Source organism: Heterodontus francisci, chromosome 14 (genome assembly GCF_036365525.1).
Source record: "Heterodontus francisci isolate sHetFra1 chromosome 14, sHetFra1.hap1, whole genome shotgun sequence".
Classification (NCBI taxonomy): Eukaryota; Metazoa; Chordata; class Chondrichthyes; order Heterodontiformes; family Heterodontidae; genus Heterodontus; species Heterodontus francisci.
Genome location: NC_090384.1, coordinates 60,790,430 through 60,810,509, shown reverse-complemented (window position 1 = coordinate 60,810,509; position 20,080 = coordinate 60,790,430). Strand labels below are relative to the sequence as shown.

General features: G+C 41.4%; 1 protein-coding gene across 2 annotated transcripts in view; it reads right to left on the bottom strand.

Annotated features, from left to right (window-relative positions):
- rras2 (RAS related 2) overlaps positions 1–19,647 on the bottom strand; it is a 139,690-nt gene extending 120,043 nt beyond the window's left edge. Inside the window, exon 1 of one of the 2 annotated variants that reach the window (XM_068046314.1) lies at positions 19,252–19,647. In XM_068046314.1, the coding sequence (XP_067902415.1) occupies positions 19,252–19,353 (102 nt within the window). In that variant the 5' untranslated portion in view covers positions 19,354–19,647. Of the gene's footprint in view, positions 1–19,046; positions 19,070–19,251 lie in introns of those variants that run through there. The other variant, XM_068046316.1, reaches the window with a different exon arrangement.
- Positions 19,648–20,080: the final 433 nt, after the last annotated feature.

The window sequence follows — 20,080 nt, the reverse complement described above, 5'->3', positions numbered from 1 at the left end:
CCTAGGCTCAACTATCACCAGTAACCTGTCTCTGGATGCAGAAATCAACAAGCGCATGGGTAAGGCTTCCACTGCTATGTCCAGACTGGCCAAGAGAGTGTGGGAAAATGGCGCACTGACACGGAACACAAAAGTCCGAGTGTATCAGGCCTGTGTCCTCAGCACCTTGCTCTATGGCAGCGAGGCCTGGACAACGTATGCCAGCCAAGAGCGACGTCTCAATTCATTCCATCTTCGCTGCCTTCAGAGAATACTTGGCATCAGGTGGCAGGACTGTATCTCCAACACAGAAGTCCTTGAAGCGGCCAACACCCCCAGCTTATACACACTACTGAGTCAGCGGCGCTTGAGATGGCTTGGCTATGTGAGCCGCATGGAAGATGGCAGGATCCCCAAAGACACATTGTACAGCGAACTCGCCACTGGTATCAGACCCACCGGCCGTCCATGTCTCCGCTATAAAGACGTCTACAAACGCGACATGAAATCGTGTGACATTGATCACAAGTCGTGGGAGTCAGTTGCCAGCATTCGCCAGAGCTGGCGGGCAACCATAAAGACTGGGCTAAATTGTGGCGAGTCGAAGAGACTTAGTAGTTGGCAGGAAAAAAGACAGAGGCGCAAGGGGAGAGCCAACTGTGCAACAGCCCCGACAAACAAATTTCTCTGCAGCACCTGTGGAAGAGCCTGTCACTCCAGAATTGGCCTTTATAGCCACTCCAGGCGCTGCTTCACAAACCACTGACCACCTCCAGGCGCGTATCCATTGTCTCTCGAGATAAGGAGGCCCAAAAGAAAGAAAAGAACAAAGGACAAGTCATCCAACACAACTGTGGCAGAGCCTAGGAGATGGTTATCTCTCACCTACAGACAGTGAATTGCATATGACATGGGGAGACATCAAATATTTATAAAACTATTCACTAGGGAAAACATTCTTGCAGTCTCTTTGAATCACATCACTAAAATCACACAGTACTGAGTAACAAATCTGTGAAGGTGTAAAGGAACTGTTTTGCCTGTAAAACCAAATCCGTAGATTTCTGCCATTCTAGCAGCACTTTTAGTTCAGGTTCCAGAAAGATCCACCAGCAAACAACAGTAAGGTCATAAAATGAGTTCCATAATCAACAGTATTAACAGCATCTCAAGTCCGTGCTGATTCCATTACCTAATTTTTCACTTTAGAAGCCAAAGTACATTGACAAAATTTAAATATAATCAGCTTCTAAAATTCATGACAGTGTAACAGAAACCACACCTGCCAAAAATGGAAACATATTAATTTCATCATACAGAACACTAATTGAACTTTTTTATTGGACATTGAACAATAACCTGTTTAAAAAGACTCGAGAGCTGAACGGCTGAAAACATGGCTGCACATTTGCATTCTGTGAGACAGTTGAATAGAGACACAAAGGAAGTGCTCACCGATTCAATTAACAAGATTGCTCTGGGCAACAGTGATGATCCCCATCTTGCCCGTTTTAGAGCCAGCACTCCACCCCCCGAGCATGTCTAGTAAGCTGTGAAGAATCAAAAACCCTCGCAGACGATGCAGTTTCGAACAAAGAGCTGGTCACATGACTTACCTGCTGGCCAGACCGGGAACTGTTTGAATTATGCCTCAGAAAGGTTTGGGGCAGACTGCAACTCAACTCTATCTTTCTCCAGCAAAGTCCCAGGGACCCACAGAAGCAGCTTAAGCCTCAAGACAGAGGCCCTCTTCAGCCTTCTGGTACCAGAGAAAAGTTTGAAAGTGTGCACTGGGCCCCAGCTAGAACTGCAAGACTTCAACTTCAATCAAGGACTCTACAGCAAAACTAAAGACAGCAAATGAATTCCACTTACTACTCCAAACCCTCCCCCTTTAATTCTTTCTCCTCCTCTATATCTATTTGTGCGTGTTGCTCTCGGATGCATGCTAGCGTCGTGTATTTTAGTAATTTTAACTGAGTCAGAGTGATAAGGTTAATAAACTTACATCTTTCTTGTTTAAGCCTAAGGAAATCCGTCAGCTTGGTTCATTTACAATTACAATGAGAAAGCAGTGAGCAAAGACTCTGCGGTGAAGCTAAAAACATGTTAAAAGTTAAATCGTGTTACGGCCAAATCAGGAAAGGGGTGAGAGGGGAGCCAGAGACCCTTCCTCACCCAGCCATACCAGTTGTATTTCTCCTTCCACATCATTATACAAAAGTGCAGATAATATTTTGAACTGAGTATTAACCTACTTTGGTTGCAAGTAGCAAGGCTGTTCTGCTGAAAACATACTTGCCATACATTGTTTCAAGAATTGCTCTAAAATAGTTAAACACAACTTCCTTCAGAAAAGATTAGTATTTTCATTACAGCCCAAGTCCACTTAATTTAACATACAAACGTACCACCCACTGTCAGTTTGTTCAGCATAAATGGACATTACTTCGAGCAACTTAATACAGTCCAACATGGATTTTACAGCATAGGAGGCCTAACGCATGCCATGTACAAATTTAATACTTCATTGCTTCTACATCTAATAGCCTCTTGTAAAAAAAAAATCCCAAAAGCCTTTCATTTTAAATGAACTTTTCTATCTACACTCCGCCTATAAGGATGTATGTATCCATATCTCTCAATCTCTGTTCAAGAAATATTTAAGTGCAACGCTAACAAAACCCGAAGTTGGACCCTATTCAGGACAAAGCAGACCAACCACCATATTAAATATTCACTCCCTCTACCATTGGCAAACTGAGGCCATAATGCATACTATCCGGTTGGAGTCATACCTAGTGCAAAGGAAGATGGTTGTGGTTGTTGGAGATCAATCATCTCAGCTCTAGGACATCATGGCAGGAGTTCCTCAGGGTAGTGTCCTCAGCCCAACCATCTTCAGCTGCTTCCTCAATGACCTTCCTTCAATCATCAGGTCAGAAGTGGGGATGTTCACTGATGATTGCGCAATGTTCAGCACCATTCGTGACTCCTCAGATACTGAAGCAGTCAGTGTAGAACTATCCAGGCTTGGGCTGATAAGTGGCAAGTAACCTTCACGCCACACAAGTGCCAGGCAATGACCATCTCCAACAAGAGAGAATCTAACCATTTCCCCTTGACATTCAATGGCATTACCATCACTGAATCCCCACCATCAACATCCTAGGGGCTACCATTGACCAGAAATTAAACTGGAGCAGCCATATAAATACCGTGGCTACAAGAGCAGGTAGGAGGCTAGGAATCCTGCGGCAAGTAGCTCATCTCCTGACTCCCCAAAGCCTGTCCACCATCTACAAGGCACAAGTCAGGAGTGTGATGGAATACTCTCCACTTGCCTGGATTGGTGCAGCTCCAACAACACTCAAGAAGCTCGACACCATCCAGAACAAAGCAGCCCACTTGATTGGCACCCCATCCACAAACATTCACTCCCTCCACCACCGACGTAGCAGTGTGTACCATCTGCAAGTTGCACTGCATCAAAGCACCAAGGCTCCTTAGACAGCACCTTCCAAACCTGCAACCTCTACCACCTAGAAGGACAAGGGCAGCAAATGCATGGTAACACCACCACCTGCAAGTTCCCCTCCAAGTCACACACCATCCTGACTTGGAACTATATCGCCATTCCTTCACTGTCGCTGGGTCAAAATCCTGGAACTCCCTTCCTAACAGCACTGTGTGTGTACCTAACTCACATGGACTGCAGCAGTTCAATGCGGCAGCTCACCACCACCTTCTCAAGGGAAATAAATGCTGGCATAGCCAACGATGCCCAGATCCCATGAACAAATTTTTAAAAGTCTATCAGATGCACTGAAGCAACTCACCAAAGCCTCTTTAACAGCACCTTCCAAATCCGCGACCTCTACCACCTAGAAAGAGAAGGGCAGTAAGCACCTGGGAACACCACCACCTACAAGCTCCCCTCTAAATTACTCACCATCCTGACCTGGAAATACACTGCCATTTCTTCATCGTCACTGGGTCAAAATCCCAGAACTCCCCACCTAACATAACTGGGTGTACTTACACCCCATGAACTGCAGCATTTCAAGGCAGCAGCTCACCACCACCTTCTGAAGGGCAAAACGGTATGGGCAACGAAGGTTGGACTTACCAGCGACGTCCACATCCCATGCCCATTCCACTAACCCAGCCATGTCTTCCTAAAAACTCTTGCATTCTTCCCCACTTTTTTCCAGTGTGTCAATTGTAAAAAAAAATCAACTTCATTGCACTTGTTCTCATGCCCAAATCATTTCTACATTAACAGAACACAAAAAAAGTCTAGTGTCTTACCAATCTGAAATGCATCCATTCACAGTGGATTCTGAAAGTCCATCCATACATCCATCATATTTTTTATCCATACAACACTGCCCTTAAAAATTCAATTAATCAGTTAATAAAATAATTAACATTTTGGATGCGAAGTGAAAACTGCAGAACATTACAGATGAACATCTATAAAGGAACAGAAGTCAAAGGAGGAGGGGAAAACAAGCACATAAATGTGCACATGAACAGAAACAAAATTGCCTGTCAAGTGCTTCAGTTGGAAACAGAAGATGGTTAAACAACTGGATCAATAACAGCACTACACATGACAGAAAACAAGACAGTGTAAATAGAAGAGGCGAGGCAGAGGTGCACGAGGCAGGCAAATATGGAAGTATAGAAAATTGGCACTGCCAAAGAGGTGGCAGAAGCCCAGGGGCTTGCGGGAAGGAGTTGAACAAGGATACAGACCACCAACAGGGTGCTCTGATGGAGGGTCACCACTGCATCAACAGCACCTCTTAACGAAAGCTTCCTCTTTCTCTTCGGCAAGATCTGTAGTTAAAGTCAATATCAAGGTCAAATGATTACAAAGTGCCGATTAGAAAATGGTGCTGTTCTACAAGCTTGTGTTGACCTTTACTGGAATAATGTAGGTGGTCAAATGCAGAGGTCAGAGTGGGATGAACAATTCAATTGGCAATTGACGGGGAGGGGAAGGATGTACTTTTACAAAGCAGAGGTATCTAGAAAAGCAGTCACCTAATCTGTGTTTGGTCTCCATCATATAAAGACTACATTATGTTCTGATTCTTTTTAAATATTGTTCCTCTGTCATAAATTTTCATTTAATGAAGTCCATGTAGATCTCTCCACAAACGCTGCCTGGCCTGCTGAGTGTTTCCAGCATTTTCAGTTTGTGTAACCAGCACTAGCAGTTTATTTGTCAAGCTGTCGAGTACAAATTCCAGTCTCTACTTCAATTACACCAGAAGCAAATAAGCTAATCTCTAAAGGCACTTCGGACCTTTTCAAAGCATTCTTAGACTCAATATTAACGTGTTTAGGAATGGGAAAGAAAACACTCTACTGTGACCAATACTCCAACTAAACATTCTCAGTTCTGGGTTCCTTCAAATGTTTTTCAGACACAGATATGGAAAACATATTATGATTTAAGGAATACAATTTGTCTCCCATAAGTGGGTTGACATAATGAAGTCACAATCAATTTGTGGTTAGTTCTATAATGAGACAAAACCATAATCTACTGGTCACCATAATGTACAACATCTGTTAAAAACTGGGTGAACAATGAGTGGATGAAGAATGAATGTGGCAAAAATTGGTCATGGACCCTTGTGATTTGGCATTCATAGTGCTTTTGAAGGCTGTGCAATTGTTAATTAATTACTGCAGTAAAATGAAAATTTGCAACAGTTAAGTACAGAAAAGCAAAGTAAAATGCAGAATTTTATTGTCCGAAACACATTTAAATATAAAAATGTTATGATTCACATTCATTCTGAAGTGCAACCTATGAGTGAACACTGTTTCATTAAGCAGTTACGATATACCAACAGGAAAGACCCTCTGGTTCAACCATCCTATTCCATAATATTGTTAAGCCTTGCACATCACTATATACACACGCCAAACTCCACTCAAAACAGAGTCATCTCTGGGGTGAGGAGAAAAACTAGAATAATTTAGGCCAATTTGGGAAAAAGGAAATTTGGGAAAGCGACCAAAAACTAGTCCATGAGATCACACTAGCCTGATGATGCTCTAACGTATCTATCTTTGATAGATTATCTCGGCCCCAGCCAGAATCGGGTCTTAGTCTCCCTTGAAGGAATTCAGCAAATCGGAATCCACCATACTAGCCAGCACCCAGTCCCAGAAGTAAAAGTACCACCTTGGATCTGGTCTTACACAACCTAAAAATTGCAACCCCTGGACCTCTCTAACTATTTGGTTGGAACAAACTATCTACTCAAACACCCCATCATTTTATGAACGTCAATCAAAATCATCGATTATACTGCTCTACAGTATAGAATTCAAAACTCTGTAACCAATCTTGATAAATCAGGTGCTTCATACTAAAGGCCTGCTCGGGTATGCAATTGAAACCCGACCAGAGTCTGACAGAACCACATCCAACCCGAAACCGACATGAGTCCTTGGATTTTTTTCCTGCACCCGACCAGATTACCGGAATGAAGTTGATTATATCAAAGAGGTTTGCTCTACCTTGGATGGAATCGCTCACTGCGGACTAGTGCGGAGTCCGGATACACGTTTGCCACCTTCACGTCCTGGCTGTTCAAATTTTGAAGCTTTTTCCTCCCTGAGCAAAAGGCAGCACTGTGTCCGACCCGGCCCGACCCCGACATGTCGTCGGGTCTGGTCGGGTAGCCATGCTCTAGTTCAAACTGGGGATTAGGTTAAATTTCACATGTCTAGGTCAACCTAAAATGTGGCTGGTACTCTATTCCATGACTATACCACATTAGTTTTTTTTTTAAAAACTAAAAACAGTATTAAGTAGATGGAATAAAAATCCTTCCATTTCAGCCAAAGAAAATTGGCTTCAGTCTTCCTGAATCAGGAAGCAGAAAAATAAGCCATGGTACTGGATACCAATTGCTCCAGTGACCATGATGAAAATGTACATATGTCAATATCGCAGAAAGAGAATACTGGGCTGGGTTGCGATGCCACCTTTCCCCACAGACAAACAGCGAGTCATTATTCATTTCCAAGACCCACATATGAAGAATGTGTACTTAAACAAGATACCAGAAGTTTCCCCAACAACATGGAACTATCTCATGACAAGTCACCGTTTTCAGGCAAACATTGAGTATAGGCAAGATGGAAAATAACCACACTCACTTAAACAATCAGATTTCCAAAGTCAATATTGTTGTCAAACTTGAAAAATGGATTTTCCATTGCGATTCTCAAACACAACCCAGTTAACAGATTAGCACCAATATCCAAGACCAATAAATTTAGATAAAGCATGGAATTAGAAATGAGTAAACAGGATCTATTTCTGACTAATATTGTTTCAAAAAGTGCCACATTGCATTCAGCAATAAAAATGCACAATCGCAAAGAAAGCTTAAAAAGTGCAAGTGATCTTTCGCATTATCTTTTGAGTTAACACCTGCGATTAGATATGCAACCACAACTTTGATTTTAGCACCATAAACTAACTGCATAGAATAAGATCACCTTCCCTCTTCTCACTCCCAATAGTTATTTTGTGGTGTTGATCAGTTATTGGCAATGTCAATTTTTAAGATGCATTTCCCAGTCTTATTAGCTTGCTAGACTGAGTGAGAATATATAAAAAATTGATATCATGACTGACGGCTTTTCAAGTGTTCTTGCAATGTTGCGCTTTTCAAGGAAAGCAGTATTTTCTCAGAACTAATTCCCACCACAACCATTCACTACTACCAAAATGATCACTAAAACTTATAACCTGATCTTTATTTGGTTTAAAAACAGATTTATTTAATGAATGACTGAATTGAGATGGTAGAGCATAAGCTGCTTACAATTTAAGCAAACCTTCAATGTCAAAATTCAAGTGATTGAAATAAATTTGTTCAGAACTTGAAAAAGATTCCAAAACTAATTCTGTGATTGCTTAGCTTTAACACTACACATATTGTACACACATGAATGAGTCAGAAATCTCTCATCAGAATTAAAGGGAGCCTCAAAGTTAATTGCTCCCAAGTCTTGAAACTAAGAGCCTTAATTTGGTGTTGCAGAAATACAGCCACATATATCAAAATAGACATTTACTCTAAAAGTTTCCAATGTTATGTTTGCCATGGCCCTATCAAATGAATCCAAGGGTCCAGATCAGTTCTTTCTCAAATTCTCAAATTAAGATCTACACTGGCATCTTGGTGGAGACACGAAGGAAGGATAGGAATATGGTAGGAATATGGGATTAGTGTAGGATTAGTATAAGTGGGTGGTTGATGTTCGGCACAGACTCGGTGGGCCGAAGGGCCCGTTTCAGTGCTGTATCTCTAATCTAATCTAATACAACTGGGCACCAATGCACTGTAAAATTAGTGATGCAGTTACTTTGTGTGAAGATCCACGCTGGGGGTATTAGCTCGGACAGGCAGGTCTATTGCACTTCACTGCATCCTGAAAGTGAACCTGTCAGGATCCACCAAAACCAGGAGGCGGGAAAGTGCGCTTTCTCCAGTCTTCCCTGCCATCAGCTGCAGCAGGTCTCAGCAAGTTTATTTTTAGGTTGCAGCCAGTTGTGCAAGTTCCATATAGTAAGAAATGGCATTAACACAAGGTCTTCGCAAGGTATCAACAGTTAAATAAAGCAAAACCTACCAGTAAATACTTTGTTAATAAGGTTTTGATACTTAAGCGCCAAAAATAAATTAAGAAACCAAATCACAGCACTAAACTGAAGATGTAAGTTCTGGTTATAATTGCAAATTGTTAAAACAACTATCAATTGCTGATCAAGATTACAGGAGCAGTACGGCTCTGTACTTCAAATGTGTCAAATTACTTGTGCAATATTTCTTAAATGAACACAATTTTGCTAAAAGTTAACTTAATAAAAACAACTTGCATTCATATCGCACCTTGAATGTTGCAAAACACCACACGATGCTTCACAAGAGCATCATCAAAAAATCTGAAACCAAGCCATGTAAAGAGATATTGGGACTTGGTCAGAGGTAGGTTTTAAGGAGGGTTTCAAAGGAGGAGAGAGAATGGGAAAGTTTTAGCGAAGCAATTCCCAAAGCTAACATTTCAGTACAGAGAAGGTAACAGCACATTGGCTCTGACTGGACTGACATGAATTGAATCAGGTGAAGACAATGAAGGAGTTGTGTTGGAAGAGGCTGGCGTGGTCAAACATGTCAAAGACTACAGACAGGTTGCGGAAACGTAGTCTACTGCATTCAATCACATAAGACATTATTTACTTCATGGACAGGGGTTGTTTCAGTGGTGGCAGTACAATACCTTCAGAGGCATTAAACTGGAAAACCTTACAAAGATTTTAATCTGTATAAATTGTTTAGCTAAAACAATAAGCTAATTGTAAATCTGATTTATTTTAATAGTCTATGAAAAGTTAAAATCATCAACTTACTTCACTCCAATACTTTATAAACTGCTAGTTCAAACAACACTGAAAAACTACATTTTTAAATTGCTCTGAATTTCAGCAATTTAAAAACAAATTGCACAACTGACAGATTTACTGACTTCTCGGCATCTTATTGACATCAGTCTCATGCATGAAAGTACAAGCCATTATATTCGTTGTTGTATCAAAAAGCATTCTTGCTATCTGCCCACACACCTACCCACACAAGACTTTTGAAAAAGTAATTGCGATTTTGTTTCTTAGATGCTGCTTGCGAGTTAGTCTTTCAATTCTTTATTCGCTAAACCAGACATTTTAAAAACTTAATGGGTGTAAAAAAAAAGCGACCTGCAGCATTAATTATGGCATCACACAGCATATTCAGTACAAGAATACTAAATAATGGAGCTGAAAATAAGGCCACTTTTTATTCAATCTAACATCTTGCATCTTTGAAATGTGTCTTTTTTGAAGTCATAACTTGCACAGGTTATATTGGTGGAAAAAAGGTTTTGGATACAGAACCAACATAGGATTTAATAGATAGGTATTGTCATGCTGTAGTGGAAGGATGAAGTCTATCAAGCACACACCTCCCAAAGACCAATCATGCAAAATCAACCCCATCGCAGTCTCTACCTTCTCCCCACCAACTGCATTTCTGCACAGATCCTTTGCTTACTACCCTCAAAAAATACCCTCTTGAATACAAGGGCCACATGAAAACACTGTTATAAATACAAGTGTTCATGTGTGCTCATCTCAGTGTACACCTAAAATCATGACGTTCAATCCTATTCTCAACCAGATACTTATTGAGATGCTTTTTCAAAGAGACAATAGACAGAATCAATGACTTTGGCTGACAGTCTGCTCCATATATCACTTGCCATACTGCAAGAAAAATTTTTCTCTATCTTCTGTCTTGTTTAAGACTGTTAAATTCAACCGTGCCCTCTGGAGCTGCGCTCACAGTCCAAGCTAAACTGTCGCCCACATTCTCTGTTTTTCTCAGAATTTTAAACGAAAAAGTTTTCACGATGGAAAGTTCCGCTCAAGGTCATCCTCATACCTAACAGACCTAAATCCCAGAACACTCTGAACATTTTCAAATGTATACAAGTCTTTCTGCAAGTGGGGTGACCAGAATTGTGTATAATATTTCAAACATGTCCTCAAATAATTTTCACAATGTACAGGAAGAGATGCCCAGACAATGCACAACCTTATTAATACAACCTGCATCCAATACACTTCCATAAATACAGCAAATGAAGAACAGAGTGTCCTGGCCAGTAATGATCCTTCAACCAGCATCGCTAACACAAATTACCTGGTCACTATCTCATTGCTGTTTGTGGGATTTTGCTGTGGACAAACTAGCTACAGTCTTCCCTACATTCCAATAGTGGTAGAACTTGAAAATCATTGGGACATCCAAATATCTTGAAAGGCATTAAATAAATGCAAGTTTCTTGGTTCTTTCATGCTTATTATTCTGCTCTGCTATGGACAACTTTCAGAAACAGAGCATTAAAACTCCAAGGAAATAAGAGTTACATCACAGATAAAATCACTAATGCAACTGATTCAAAGAAGTTACAGTTCATGTACAGATTTTGCACCCGAAATGTTACACAACATATGCTAATCTAGTTTATGAATCAATAATAATCCCCTTTTGAGGGAATTCGGAAAAGCACTCAGCTAAGTAACTCCATGACTCAGAGCATACTACTTTACCAGTTGAAGTAGAGTATATAAGGACAATCAGCAGAGGATAAATATTGAGAGGGTGAGGCTACATTTAGGAGAAGCCCCATGACTTTCACAGAGTTCAAAATTATACCTGGCAGGAATACAAAGGATTGCTCTTTAATATATGTACTCTATTACAGTTTTTGCAGTAAAGCACCATATTCCATATCTAACTAACGGTAATTTGAAAGGTTTAGAAATAAGCCTTCAATGTTTTAATTGAGCTCTGCATTAAGTCAATGCACTGCATCAAATCTATTTTGTATAGGCAAGTGAATCAAAGAACATGAATGTTGTTCCATTACTGTATTTTGTAAATAAGTACTGCAAATCGTTCTCAGTCAAACTCCTTTTAATACCTATCAAGTATTTCTCAATTCAATCGATTTTCTCCAATTGAGGTCAGATTCAATCAGCTGAATTAGTTTGTTCTTAAACTTACTGAAGCTGAAATTCCAGCTCTGCACTTGCCTACCCACCCGCAATTTTCCTTCCATTAAAGCCAATTGAGGGGTGAAAAAAAAATCACAGGTGCAGAAGTGGAATTTCTATCCCATTGTATTCAACTCCCACAAACTGCAGCTCTCAAGAAAACTACTTTTTAAAAAATAAAATCCAACACAGTGACGCAGTGGTTAGCACCGCAGCCTCACAGCTCCAGGGACCTGGGTTCAATTCTGGGTACTGTCTGTGTGGAGTTTGCAAGTTCTCCCTGTGTCTGCGTGGGTTTCCTCCGGGTGCTCCAGTTTCCTCCCACCGCCAAAGGCTTGCAAGTGATAGGTAAATTGGCTGTTATAAATTGCCCCTAGAGTAGGTAGGTGGTAGGGCATATGGGATTACTGCGAGGTTAGTATAGATGGGTGGTTATTGGTCGGCACAGACTCGGTGGGCCAAAGGGCCTGTTTCAGTGCTGTATCTCTAAATAAAAAAATAAAAAATACTTTGGGATGAGAAGGTTGTCCTATGAGGAGAGATCGAGTAGAACGGGCCAATATTCTATGCAGTTTAGAAAAATGAGAGGTGATCTCATTGAAATGTATGAAATTCTGAGAGGGGTTGACAGGTTAGATGCGGAGAGGCTGTTTCCCCTGGCTGGAGACTCTAGAACTAAGGGTCATAGTCTTATGATAAGGCCTCAGCCACTTCGCACTGAGACGGATCTTCACTTGGAGGTTTGTGAATCTTTGGAATTCTCTCCCCCAGAGAACTGTGGATGCTCAATAAGTATGTTCAAGACTGAAATCGATAGCTTTTTGGGCACTGAAGGAATCAAGGGATATGGGGATCGGGCAGCAAATTGGAATTGCTGTAAAAGTTCAGCCATGATCTCACTGAATGGCAGAGCAGGCTCATGGCCGACTTCCGTTCCTATTTCTTACATCATTAATATACCACAAATTTCATGAGTTGCTAAAGAGTATCCTAGTCACACAGAATGGATAACACGGCAGTAAAACATATTTCTAAATAAATACATAAACTCTACAATATCACCAGAAATATGGTCACAATTCAAAAGGTTAGTATGAATCACTATAGTTTTATAGACACAGCACGATAGTCGAACAGGAGATACTGTTGCATTTTAAACTTTTAAAAGAAGCATTTTCATTTCCAGTGTCAATTAAGAAGAAAATCTCGATCCAAGAACAACCAAATCAGGGGATTTCTTATAGGCCAATCAAATCAAGAATTCAATGAAATATCTCTTCCCAATTATGCCAAAGGAACGAGGATGCAAGCATATTTTGGTGATAAATATTGATGCACTCAGTTGAATTTCCCAGAAACAGGCAAACCAAACACCTTCCAAAGCGTAAAATGACATCCTTAAGTTTTCCTTTGGAAACAGCTCTAAGAATTAAAACGCAAGAAACAAGATTAGAATGGCAAAGTACGCATTTGTGAGCAGCTGGGACATTTTAGAAAAGTGAATTACACGTCAGAAGAGGGAAAAAAAGTGGACATAATCCAACTCTAACTGCTTTTGCTCATTTTTATTACCACCTGACCCACTTGTTAAAACAAAAAGGGGTTGAATGACATGTATAACTGAATACAATCAGAAAATCCATCACCAGCGCAATGTGGCTGCAGTGAGTACCATCTAGAAGGCGCATGATGCACTGCACCACTCTCCAAGATTTCTTCAACAAAACCTCCCCAACCCGAGCCTCCATCACCACAAGAACAAGGCCACGCATGGGAACACCATCACCTCCTTCAAGCTCCCCTCCAGTTTGTGCACCATCCGGACTTGGAAATATAGCGCCATTCCTGCACCATCACTGGGTAAAAATCCGAGGACTTCCTACCCAACAGCACTATAGGAAGCATGGTTGCTCCTAACACTGGTGACTGTGGAAGGCCAGAAATACAGCAACAGCTTAGTGCTTGGGCCATTAATTTTTTTTTAAAGTAGAGAAGATAACTATACACCACCTTTCATAGTTATGTAGTGCAGACTATCAACAATAATTCAACATCCATAAAATAGTGGGATTGACATGTGAAAGGCAAATATTCTATTGGCAAGTGCCTGGAAGTATATTATAATGCAACAAGCATAACACTAGTTCCTTATCCTTTAACCCGAACCAAAAATTTTGATCATAGCATAATATAGAGCAGTACCAGTAATATTTTGAAAGGCAATGCGAAAAAACTGATGTCAAATGGTTCACACAACCCAAGACCAGTTCTGAACTGGAGGTCCGCACTTGGGAGCCACAATGTTTAATGGGATCCACCAAAAATAGCCAAAGTGGAGATTGCGAGCCTTGTGCAATCCACCTGCATCTTTCTCTCCAATCAATATTTACTGATCTCCAATTTTTGGAATACTTTTGGAATTCAATTCAAATTGAAAAAGCATTTCCTTTCTGATATATATTACCTGGATAATAAGACATTTCACGGCTTCCGATAGGATCACTGAGAGGAATCTGCTTGAAACAGTCAACTAATTGTGCAAATCGGCATTTCCGCAAGCTGTGGTGCATCACTGCACGCAACATCACTGGAGTCAAATGAGTCAAGGACTGAGAGATTCAATTGTGCAAGGCAGGTCCACATAGAGTGCAAACAGGATATCAGTATGAGTAAATGAAGCGGACCTGCGCTGGACCCCTCACAGTCTCCTCGCTGTTTATTTCAGCATCATACTCGGGGCCCCCAAGGACTGCTTGCCTTTATGTTTTTGCAGATTTCTTTGTCTTCCTTCTTACCAGAATGCCAGTTGAGTCACGTGTCTCCAAAGACCATCTCCTCTCCCCATGTTTGGATACAGCAATTTTCCCCCCCACCCCATTCATTTTACTGTAAACAAAAAGGGCCCTTTTGGTTTGGCAGTAACAAAATAACAGTTAAAGCTGGGGCAGGGGGGGCGGGGGGTTGTTATTTCATATAGAATGGGGAGCGAGCTGTTTGCTCTGCCTTGCAGCCAACACATTACTTCCTGACTTCCTCATAATATACGGTCAGGGAGAGTGATTTCACAGTATTAAAGGCCCAGTATTACCTGTGTTAAAGCATCTACAGATTGAGCTCGAGCTCATCACAAACTCTGCAGCCGATATAATTCTATACCAAGTCCGACTCACCCATCTTCAAAGAATTACATTAGCTTCTGATCCCCAATAACTCGTTTAAAATTCACATCCTCCTGGTAAATCACTACATGCCCCAAAACCCATCCCTACCCTATCTCTGTAAATGGTGGGGGGAAACAGAGCAGGGATGCACAAGAGGCCATAGTTGTGAGGAACGCAGTGTACATGGTGGGTTATAAAGCTGGGAAATTCTAATTAGGGAGGGGGCAAGGCCAAGAAAGAATTTATACATGCAAGACGAGAATTTTAAATCTGAAGTATTGGGGACTGGCAGCCAATGTAGTACAGTGAGCAGAGGGTGATGGATGAGCAGGGTATCATGTGGGACAGGACAGAGGGGTTGTCAACCCAGGGTCAGCCAAAAATAACCAGAGAATGTCTAGAATGCGAGCCTTGTACAATCTGCCTATGGCTCTATCTTTCTAATGAATTTTCAAACCTAGGTTTGAACACCACACCCACTAAATTCAGCCTACAGCCAGTAACTGAACTTCACCACTCACACAAGCACAAGGCAGCTCGTCACTACATCCCTCACCTGAGCCACGAACTGGTGCTCAGCACCAGCAACAGGTTTCACATAAAGTAAAACAGAAATAATCAATCGGTTGAATTGCATAACTAATTTATAAATACATAAAAAATACTCGAGTCGCATAACTTAGACTCTTGAATTTTTTTTAACATAGGAAGAGAGCCCTGAGGAAAAGTCTGAAAACTGGTCAAAGATGCACAAGAAGATTGATTAAGAAATTTAGATTTCCAGTGGTGTGAATCGGGGGGGCAGGAGGAGAGGAGAGGGGGGGGGGGGGGGGGGAGGGAGGAGAAAGGAGCAATCTAGCTTCTAACATGGCCTAACCCTCTAAGGCCACTGCTCTTAAAGGAGAAATGCAGATAATTATAGCTAGTGAGCTAAAGAGAGTATTTATGGACTCTTGGTAAATGGTTAGTGGCACTTATTCTCTGCATGCTGGATTCAAAACTTACTTCAGAGACAAAGTCATCTGTGGAACCAGATTTCTTTTAATTAAGAAGTTTTATTCCCTTCGTGCCCGACTCAAACAACCAGGCCACATAATTTGAACTGCAGTAATTGCACTGATTATTTGAGAAATAGCATACCCTCAATAACACATTGTTACATTATATCACAATAAAAGATTTTAAGCCAGCTGCCAGCTTATTTCCAAAAGCAATATGGTGACCATTTTCAATGTCTTACTTTTAATCAATCTCACTGCCCAATGTAAATGACTCAGCAAATTTTATTGTCCGTTTACAGCAATCTCATTGGTCAGTACCAAAAATGTGACTGCTCTGCAGCTATTGCTTATGAACACCATTTTTTTGTCAACATTGTAAATGCCCGTAATACTTGGCAGAAAAATTTTAGCTTGGATTTCGCACAAGAATAACAGCAAGGCTAACAGCATTCACCGTTATCATGTAGTAAATCAGGCAGCAACTTCTGGCAGCCGCACATGCGCAGTTCAACTGAAATTCGGACGGTACTGTCCATTTTTTCTCCTCGCCCACAAGCTTTGCTAGGTCAATACCTCACCAAGAGATTCTCCATTAAAACATGTGAAGGACAAGAGAAAATGTTATTATTTATGATTTTATAAATAAGTGAATTTTGACAATGCACTAAGTCTTACTTACTGCCAATGTCTCCGGCAATTAAACATACGTTTACAAGTGTGGAGTCTCATTCCTTCATATTTTAATAGTTGGAGATTTAAAAGTTAAAATTAATTTTGTCATCTTTTAATCGCTCTCTATTTGGCTTTCTGTACATGATTTTACACTGAATTAAATATTCTAATTTATATGTCCTGGTTTCGACTCTGCGTGACTCAGTGAGGATTCTTCAATCTGAGTAGTTGAAGAGCTATGCTGTTGCGTGCCTTGTTCACACACATCCCAGATCCACTGTGGAGGTCGCCACACTGAAATGGATCTTGAATTTCGCTAAGTTGCCACACAAAAGGTCTTTGGGCAGCTGTAGGCATAAGGAATGGCAAGTATCATTCCTTTGCTGTTGACCACAAAATTCAGGCCCTTATGTCTTTGACACATAGTAACCAAAGTGACAATAAAAATGACACTGACAAGATCTTCAAAATTGTGTTGTCAGGGTCATGAAGAGAATACAAATTGACATTTTAATACATTACAAAATGTATTACATATATGGTAGCAGATCTCCCTGTGGTGCTGCTAATTTGGATGATCCATTATTTTATAAAGACCATGCAGAATGTATCATTCCTGCTACTCAGCTGGAGCTTTTCAAGGTACTAGGTCAATTAGCACCAGCAAAGTTCAACTTTACACTAATCATCCTCCTTACTAACAAGGCAGTCTGAATGGTGTAGGTACTCACACAGTTCGGTCGGGAGTTTCAGAATTTTGACCCAGCAACAACGAAAGGACAACAATATATGTTTAAGTCAGTATGGCATATGACTTGAAGGGAAACTTGCAGGTGCTGTTCTTCTAGATGGTAGAGGTCATGGGTTTGGGATGTACTGCCAAAGAAGCCTTGGCGAGTTGCTGCAGTACACTCTGTAGATAGAACACATTGCAGCCACTATGTGCCAGTGGTGCAGGGAGTGGACATTTAAGGTCCTGAATTGGTTGCCAATCAAGAAGGCTGTTCTGTCCTGAATCGTTTCAAGTTTCTTCAGTGTTGGTGCAGCTGCAACTGGAGATTAATATGCCATCACACTCCTGACTTTGTGCCTTGTGGTAGAGGAGTTTTGGGGCAGGTCAGTAGCTGAGTCATTCACCATAGAATATCCAGTCTCTGACCTATTCCAGTAGTCACAACATTAATGGGGCTTTTTTAGTTGAGTTTCTGGTCAATGGTGGCCCCCAAATTGCTGGTCGTGCGAGATTTGGTGATGGTAATGCCATTGAATGTCTTCAAGTTATACTCCTAGCTTTTTTTGAAAAATAAGTGCTTGGTAAGGTTACTCAAGAAATTACAGACATTCTGGCTATTGTGTCAAATGACTACCTTTGTTTCTTTATACAGTACTCTATTAAAGCATTTCACACACTTGGATGTAACAATTGAGTTTTTTTTCCCACTTATGAACAGCCTATGGGAGATCAACTAGCATCTAACAGATTACACACTAAATCAGAGTATCAAAACGGTGCAATTTAAAAATTATGCATTGAACATTGACTAAAATGCTGCAAAGGAAGTGGAATGCTGGCTGTCGTCAGTGACAGTTTTAACGTGACAGCTGACAGTTGTAAGCAGATAGCGGTTGAAATGCAGCAGCTGCTTAAATGGTACAATACGCCGCAAGTCAAAGATACAAAAATACAAAATTACAGGACACAATTATCTCTTGCCCACCACCCAGAACAACACAGGCGCAAGTCATTTGGCACTTCGAGCCTTTTATTCAGACAAGCTCCTTCTTCAAACACTGAAATAGACTTCAATCAAGTCATACGAGATCATTCCAGTCTCAAGAGAACTCGCAAATCGAAACTCTTGGAGCACTGCAACCATTTATGTAGAAATAGAACTGCATCAAAACAGATCACGATAGTACGAAAATCTCAAGTTCATATCAAATATGAGCCAAAAAAAAAACAAAATCAATATTTACATTGCCCTGGTGGGGTGATATGTACGAGGTGCCTCACGTTTCTGTTCGGGGTAAACATACTATCGTACCAGTTCCCATTAACATTACGTGCACCATTAAAACCTTAACTAAAATTAAAAACACAAACTAATTGAAAGAAATTCACATCAACCCCAATACGAACTACACAATCGGCTAGTTTAATACCAAACTTGAAAAAAATTTCAACATTCCGATCCAAAATGTATTTTTCATACCCTTTCAGACATGAAGTAGAAACTATTGGACACTGGCTCTGTTACCGACAATGTTACAAAAAACAATTTGAAAAAATATACAGCTATTGCAGAAAGCGGGCGGGGGGGACTATTGCATTTTAACTAACAACTGGTTTTGAAATCCTAAGCCAAAAGAAACGCTGATTCACTGAAGTTGTGCATTAGTTTGAGCTGAAATTGTGCAGCGCCCAATCCCAAGCCCTAAAACCCGGCCAACAGGACCGGTGCCAACACGAGGAGAGCAGAGCAGAGGCGCGGCAGGCGGGAATCCACGATTACAGCCCAGCCGTGCCTCAATTTCCCACCCTCCCTCCTGCGTACAGCGCCAGCGGAACCCGCAATAATAAAACAAACAAGCCTGTATCAATGAATAAATCCACCGAACACGTGAACCCGATCGAAGACATGGCAGCCTCCCAGCACAGGGGTGAGGGGCGGCGCTGACAGCAACCCGACCCGCAATCTCAGCTCCGGATTCATCCCAATGGGCGCCGAGTAGGCCGAAGCCCCAGTATGGATTAGTTTGGATAACCGGGGTTGCAGATATCCTTTGCCGCACTGACCTGTATGAACTGAATGGTGAGAGCACTTTTGCCCACGCCGCCGCCTCCCACCACCACCAGCTTGTACTTCTCCTGCGCCACACCGTCCTTGGCGGCTGCCATGGTAACCGGGCCTGGGCCTCGGCCGAAGCCTGGGCTCTCCCGCACCGACCTTCCCAACGACTCACGCTCGCAGACACACAGTGACCCGCCTGCGTACAGGAAGGCGGGTGGGAAGAAACTTCACCCGCACTGAGAGGCCGAAAAACTTTACTTAATTATACAAATAAATAATTTATAAAAATGTGACTGATTGAAGTGGATGCAACACCGAGCAGGAATCAGTTATCAGAACCGCCAGAAAGCAAATGGGAGCTAGAACAGCAGGCGCCGCTACAAATGGTGGGCACCGCCAGCGTTCTTCGGAAATGATAATAAGATGCAAATCAGCTGCTGAATATTCATAGTCTAAATCAAAGCCTCAACTCCACCACTACTATAGATTTAAAGTGAACACGCTTTCAGCGCAAACGTCCAGATTTCACTTTTCTCATTTCACTTTCTCTCTTCTTCTTGCTTGGAGGTGTTTTAACTCCTTACTACCCGGCTCGACTGTCGTTCAGCCGAATTATCATTTTTCTCGTGTGCCAATTTGAATCAGGGTAATCCAACATACGGAGCATAAAACAGCCCCATCTTCCCTCAGAAAACTCATACAAAAGTAAAATACTGCAGAAACGTGAAATAAAAACAGAAAATGCTGGAAATGCTCAGTTGGTCTGGCAGCATCTGTGAAGAGACCTTGCCACAGACCTGAAACAACAACAACTTCTATTTATAAAGCGCCTTG